General features: G+C 40.4%; 1 protein-coding gene across 1 annotated transcript; it reads right to left on the reverse strand.

The window, feature by feature from the left end:
* Positions 1 to 624: 624 nt before the first annotated feature.
* cd28 (CD28 molecule) lies at positions 625 to 6727 on the reverse strand. The gene is made up of 5 exons (XM_070838641.1): positions 6543 to 6727; positions 3443 to 3693; positions 2479 to 2635; positions 2206 to 2369; positions 625 to 1297 (listed from the first exon to the last, which is right to left on the reverse strand). The coding sequence occupies exons 1-5, from the start codon at positions 6613 to 6615 to the stop codon at positions 1196 to 1198; spliced, it is 747 nt and encodes a 248-aa protein (XP_070694742.1). The 5' UTR covers positions 6616 to 6727; the 3' UTR covers positions 625 to 1195.
* Between the last annotated feature and the right edge of the window lie 511 nt (positions 6728 to 7238).

Below are 7238 nucleotides of genomic sequence, written 5' to 3' on the forward strand. Positions count from 1 at the left end.
CCCATATTGCTAATTTATTAGTCACATTCCTATTGTCAGTACTGTAGTTGCTGTTAGTATCTTGGTTGCTGTTTGTGTTGTCTCTCTCTCTCTCTCTCTTTCTCTCTGTCCAACCTCCACCCAACACAGACCCCAACAGAAAGCCGTGCACATCTGACCCTGGTTCTGTTCAAGGTTTTTTCCCGTTAAAGGGGAGTTTTTCCTGCCATTGTTGTCTAATATAATATCTGATGCTGCTCATGTGGGGATTCTTGAATCCTTCATTTTGAAATCTTCTCTCAACCCTAGAACACTAACGTTGGGTGATTTTCACCCATGCGATTGTGGTTCCCAGCTCCATTATTTTTTTCATTCACACAGTTGTCAGAACTGTTATTCTTCGGGCCACCCGTTCCTGGGACATGTGAGCCTTGTCCGGTGAACGCACAGTCTCCCTGCATCACTGACAACTGTGTGAATGATAACAAATAATGGAGCTGGGAACCACAATCGCATGGGTGAAAATCACCCAACGTTAGTGTTCTAGAGTTAATTAAAAATTTGGTCTAGACCTGCTCTTTATGTAAAGCGTCTTGAGATAACGCTGCTATGAATTGGTGCTATATAAATAAAGATTGATTGAGATTGATTGATTGAAACTTTATTTTAAGGAAATATACAACATGAGTAGTTGCTGAGCATTGTAATGGCAACTAAAATATAGACAATTGCATTTTCTTAGCTGGAGCATTTAGCTTAGTTACACTTCAAGTTATTCAGTTTTCAATCAAACAAGTAGTTTGTACACTCTATTAGCTATATGAGCCTTCTGAGCTACAGTTCAGGTTGAAACACCTGTACATGCCTAAACAATACAAATCAATGAAAACTCAATCAAAGCTCCAGATTTTCAATATAAGTTGTGTTTACAAAAATGTAAACATTATTTTTATACTTTATAAGTAAAATATGCATAGACACCTAAATGTCCCGTTGGTGTTTCTATAGCTGTGGCTAAAACAAATCTCAGTCATGCCAGATGTCATACTTAATAAATGGCCAATACTGACCGGATATTCCACTAAACCTCCATTCAAAATGAATGGTATTCAATTCAATTGATATTCTAATGCTTCCAAGTAGATATGCTGCTGCTTTGGACAAGATGGCCCAAAGACAATTATTCAGAGGTGGGGAAGGTGCATTTGTGGGTTTTTCATGCTATATTTTGGCATGAAAATGCAGCAACATCCACTTTGTGAAGCACACTAGGGATGGCTCGAACAATCTCCCTCTTCCCTCGTTCGCAATGGAGAGTCTGCAAATGAAGAGCACACTGATTTTAATACAATAAACACAAGAGGACAGATACCTTTTAAGAGATATTATGCAATGGAGAGTAACAGCAAAGAGGACAGAGAAGGTTACTTGGTTAAATGCAATCTGTAACAATGGGAGCTCATGGAAGGATTTAGCCATTAGCCATTAGCCATTCAGACATTCAGACTGGAGGTGTTTCTGCTACTTCAAGTCATGCAAGTATTACATGCTACTACCACAACAGCTGCTACAATTACTACTGCTAGTACTACCCAAGTACTCCTATTAGACGTTATTGCATAGTCCCAGATTTGCTCTGCAGTAATCTTGCTACAATAATATATTATGGTACAAAGTGTAACAATTTACATGGATTAATTGCTTTGTATTGTTAATGATTGTAACATAATTTTAAAAAAAGAGACCTTCCAGGATTTTCTTGCCTCTAACAGCCTGTGGACCTGTTTCTATGTGAGGGACCCAGAATGGTTTTTCTGGAAAAATCCAAAGGTTGTGACACTGATGTGGTCTGAGTGCCTCGCCTCTCTTAGCCCCCCCACAGTGCTAACAGTGTGCAACACCAGCTAGTGTTAGCTTAGAAACACCAGCCACAAGAATGAGGGGGCTACAACTTTCATTTTGTTGGAAAACCCTGTGTTTTAAAATGACAAACAACTGAACCTTGAACTTTGAGTTGCGACAGATTTTTGATGACAGGTTTATTGGTGGAGGAGGAAGTGAAATGGTGCGCCCTATTTACTTGGAGCAGGTGGCCAAATCTGACAAATTTCACCTTTATTGCCTGTATAACAACAACAATGATAACAATAATAATAATAATGAGCACCTTTGATAACATTAATCATCAATCATAACATATATAAAGTGAAATAATAATGCTCTGACCTGGACGGAGATAATGATGATGAGGACAAATATGACCAGTATCATCAGTACAACCACAGGAAGAGTGACTGGTGCCATCCGCTCTTCACGCTCATCATCCTCCTCTCCGTCACTCTGATGTGCAGTCTGCTTCTGAGCCCTCTGCACAGGGCAGGCAGAGGTGTCTGCGGACAAATACAATGGAGGAATGAAGGAAAGACAGACATGTATGCATTGTGAGCTCAGTGGGCAGACATGCAGGTGAATGTCTGCACATTACGGTGGGTGTCTCACCTAAAACATGAATGAGTGTGCCATTGCCAGAGAGCCGCAGGTATGGTGGTGGGTAGAAGACCTCAATCTCACAACGGTACACATCTGTGTCAGTGGCTTTCAGTCCAGACACTGTCACCTCCACAGCGCCCTCCCTCAAATGAGCAGAGCACTGAACCTAAAACGCACATGACACCTGAGTGTGAGGGCAGCAACTAACAAATGGATTATATAGAAACAGTTCAAGTCAGGTCAAGTGCCCAGTGGATGAACCACTTTGATTCAACGATTTCATGACTGAATCAGATAGTGTATTTAGCTGTAACGATTGTGAGAGCAGGAAAATTGTCTGTATGTTTCTCATTTCATCAACATGTTTGTACTGTGAAGAATACAAACACACTTTAAAGCTTTTCATATTTCGTCAGCTACCAACACTTTTTACTGATATTAGTCCTGCTATTATTATTCATATATTAGCTATTGTCATGTTTTTCAATGTTGCCATATTGCTAATTATTAGTCATATTCCTATTACTATAGTTGCTGTTAGTATTTCATTTGCTGTTTGTTTTGTCTCTCTTGATAAGTAAACCTGCTCTTTACAATGCAAGTGTTGATGGGCTTTGACAGGGCTTTTGTCCCTTAAAGAATATTGTATATAATATATCTGCTTGCACCTTGGAAGAAGGTGACATTGTAGCAGAAATCCCTGCTTGACCTCTCCTGCTATTTTGCCATAATTGTAGTAAAAACAAAAAGATGATTCTGATGTACTATCTATTAACCGTTTACCATCACAGAATCGACGACTCTGCTTCATCTGGACTGTGTGTGTGTCTGCATCAATTGTCAAAGCATATTCCATTATCAGTCAGATCTGACCAGTCTCTTTGAGTAAGAGGCTACAAGAGAAAGTATGTTCACGGCCTTTAATGTTAAATGACCTTATTTTAGTTGAGGTTGGAATAAGTTAATAACTCACTTCTCCCTTTCTCTCCACACCTGTCTCTCTCTGCTCTGTAAAGTTGAGGATGGACGAGCAGAGCTCCTGGGAGCCATGGAGGCCTTTCAGTAGAATCACACGGAGCTCCTGGGGGTCAGGGTAGGGGTATGCCAGGCTTTTGGCATAGGAGGGTTGGATCAGGTGGTAGGAGGGTTGGGGCTGGACAAAGCACTGGACCTGTGCCGTACCGTTGGTGCTCACCACTCTATAGGGCTGGATCACCTTCACATCTGGCAGAAAAAGGGAAGGTTGAGGCGGTTATGGCAGCGGAAATGGACCAGCGTGTGCTGCCTCGAAGAAGTTTAAACCCATGATGATGTACTGAGGGCAAAGGACAAATAAGACCTCTGCAGAACAAATACAGCTACAGGCTGATGTGAACAACAGGAAATGTTATGAACTATCAGTGGTGGAGTGTAACTAACATTTAATCAAGTACTGCACTTAAAGGGGAACTTCTTTTTAAAACCACTGACTCCATAATAAACCCTCCTCCTAGCCAACAGCCTGAAGCCTCTTCCACAAACTGTGAACAATTTTTATTTTTCTTCACTGACAAAACACAGGGAATCAAGCTCCAGAGTGGCCGTGTCACTGGTAACCTTTCCCCTCACAGTGACCCCTCTGCCATCCTCAGTCACTTCAAATCCATATCACTGTGCACCTTAAAGGACACAGTTTTCCAACTAAAACCGTCATCAAGTCTCCTCTATGTGATGCCTGTCAGCTTTCTGAAGGAGGTCTCTATCAGTGTTGGTCCCATGGGTTGATCTATTGTAAACAGCTCACTGGCCACTGGCTGTGTCCCCTCCTGTCTAAAACATGCCACAGTACACCCATTTCTTAAAAAAAAACATCTAAATTTGGACTATTTTAGACCTATTACTAAACTACCATTTTTATCAAAAGGTTTAGAGAAGGTTATTTATTCTGAATTGATGTTTTATGAATAATCACAGTAGCTTCAGTATCTGTCCTCATCAACCTTTTACTGTTTTACTATAAAATGTTAATTTCCTCTGGTTAGGGATCAGTAAAGTCCATCTCATTACTGTTTGTAATGCTTGTCGATCTAAGCTCGGTGTTTGATACAGTTGATAATTGTATTCTCCTGGATCGCCTTGAAAAACGGGTGGGCATTAGGGAAATAGCCCTTGACTGGAAGCTAGCTCTAGATAATTATTCCATCCAGGGTTAGGGTTAGGGATGTTCACAGCTATTCCACTAGGGGCAGTTCCACCAATTTTGTGCCTCCCAAGTTTAAAATGAACCTGGTAAAGGAAACTTGTTTGTACACAGCAGTCAATCTGTGGAATAGTTTGCCAGGACATCTCAAAATCATGAGCAGCTTTGGAGGGTTTGTATAGTAAGATATTATGTCTGTAAACTGGGTGTCTTTCCATAGTTTATTGCCTTGGTCTGTTAAGTTGTGGATGATGTGTTTCTTATTATGGACAGACCAGGCATCTTGATAATCTCCTGAGGTGGTTATAAATGAATATTGACATTTTAGATATTTTCACGTCTATAGAGTTTTTACTTAGTTCTGTGTTGACAGTAGAGCCAGATATTGCTTAAGGAAGCATTGTGGTAGTGACTGACGTGAATAACTTGTTTGAATGCATTGTATCATTGTTTCTAATAAATGACTTTGTCATTCTTGCTATGTCAGTTCTGCTGTTGTGACCCTCTCCTGAGTACACCCTACCCCCAAAGGGGCCACAAATAAGTGGAAATAAGTCTCTAGGCTTTTTTGTGTTATCCTGACTTTTTCTTTTATATTAACACTCTCTGATGTTTTCTTTTAAATGAAATTGTCTAATTCTCCTCGTGTCTTGAAATGTTTTACTCCTGTTTCAACCATGTGAATAACTTTGTATGTAGTTTTTGAAAAGTTGGGCATAAATAGTTTCCAAAACTTCAAGAATTATGTCGAGTCACACCACACGTTCACTTATAGACTCATAGACACTGGTGTTAAATTTGGTTAGCATTGTTGCTTGTTCTTGAGTCAAATCCAGATCTGCTTCAAAATTCTTCTGCTTCAAAAAGAGTTCTTCCTTGGGTTCCTTCACTTCCTGGGCCCATACTACACCCTCCCACCAGAATTCATGAAAGACAGGGCCGGAGTTTTTCTGTAAACCAAACAGTTTAACAAACGGCACTGAAAACAATAACCTCCTTGGCAAAGGTACAAAGTGACGTCCACCCTCCTAACTGTTACTGAAATAACGTTGTCAACACTGGTCTGCCACACACACACACAGACACTGAATTTCAGTGCTTGAAGTGCTGTCCTGTTCCAACGTTTTATCATGGTCACCACATGAGCATCAGTAATGAGAGAAATCCACTCTGACATCTGAAGCTGACTCAACAGCACTGCTGCTGTATTACGGCATAATGCAGTTTGAGAGGACCGAAAGGTTTCAGAGGCACCTTTTGCCATAATCTCCAGTCATCACATGGGAGCACTTAAAGGAGTAGTTTGGCATTTTGTTGAGTGAGAAGATCTATATCACTCTCTTGTCTGTGTGGTAAATCTAATACAGCCAGCAGCCAATTAGCTTAGCATAAAGACTAAAGAAAATAGTGTATCACATAAACCCCTGTGTAACAATGAATTATTTACACAATTCATTATGGACTAAACAAATTTCAGAGCTGGTGAAATGTGGACAGAGCCAGGCTAGCTGTTTTGTCCTGTTTCCAGCCTTCGTACTGAACTAACCAGCTTACATAATAATACTGTACAGATATGAGAGTGACATCGACCTTCTCATCTAACTCAGAGCTATATGGAATGTATATTTCCCAAACTGTTGTACTAATATTTGTACTGTATGTACTGTATAAGTGTAGCTTGTTCATAATTTGCTGTGCTTCGTGTGCTAAGAGACAGCACATCCCCATGCCTTTCACACCTGTAATCAGTTATATTACTACCTCAATCAATCAATCAATCTTTATTTATAGAGCGTTATCCAGCATAATTGTCAAAAAACAGTTTGTCCAGCTGAGTATTAACAATGGGCTGAACATCACTATCATCGCATGAGTAAAGTCTGTGTGTACTCACCACCCCACACAGGCAGGCAGAGGCTGAGGACTGTCAGCACAGTCCACTCCATCATACAGGGAGTCAGGAGCATCCTACAGAGTCTCACACAGACAGCCAGAGATTCACAAACACCTTCACACTGAACACATTTCTTTAAAATACAGCAAAAACAGTTAAGCTTACCTTTATAGTAGTGTGTTTCCCTCAGCTGTCATGGAAACTGTGTGCCAGCACAGGAAATGATGATGGTGTTTTGCCGGTAAAGAGAGTCGGTGAGGTTAACTGGCTGTGGCTCTGCAGGAAAACTGAGAACAACTCAACAGCGCTCACTGATAAGTTTTGCTGTTTCATGAGATTTGCCAGGTTAAAACAGGTAGATATGCCTCAGAAGCAAAATAAATATATTCAACCTTTTTGCTAACGATTCTTGTGGAAGCAACATATTGAGAATCAAATGACTTGCTGGTGTGGAAACTTTTGCAGGGTTGTTGTTTGGCTTAGATTCCCTTTACAGTGCTATCATACAATGCTTTTTCCTACATTAGTTCTTTTTTCTGTATTTATACCTGTTACCAATTTAAAAAGAAAAATCCTTTTTCATATGCGTTTGTGGATAATGTAAAATCCTCACAAAGGCTGCACAGTGACGACTAACCACTGCACGCCACTTCAATCTGAAATCTTCTGTTGATTTCACCTCAGCTCACGGACAGT

Source organism: Pempheris klunzingeri, chromosome 10, assembly GCF_042242105.1.
Source record: "Pempheris klunzingeri isolate RE-2024b chromosome 10, fPemKlu1.hap1, whole genome shotgun sequence".
Taxonomy (NCBI): domain Eukaryota; kingdom Metazoa; phylum Chordata; class Actinopteri; order Acropomatiformes; family Pempheridae; genus Pempheris; species Pempheris klunzingeri.

What these genes read in the sequence shown, in the direction of transcription:
- cd28 (XM_070838641.1), bottom strand. Translation starts at nt 6,615, where the DNA reads ATGCTCCTGACTCCCTGTATGATGGAGTGGACTGTGCTGACAGTCCTC. An exon ending in GTGTGGAGAGAAAGGGAGAA is followed by an intron (nt 2,636 to 3,442) that starts GTGAGTTATTAA and finishes TGTGCGTTTTAG; the next exon opens with GTTCAGTGCTCTGCTCATTT. An exon ending in TCATCATTATCTCCGTCCAG is followed by an intron (nt 1,298 to 2,205) that starts GTCAGAGCATTA and finishes CTTCATTTGCAG; the next exon opens with ACTCTCCATTGCGAACGAGG.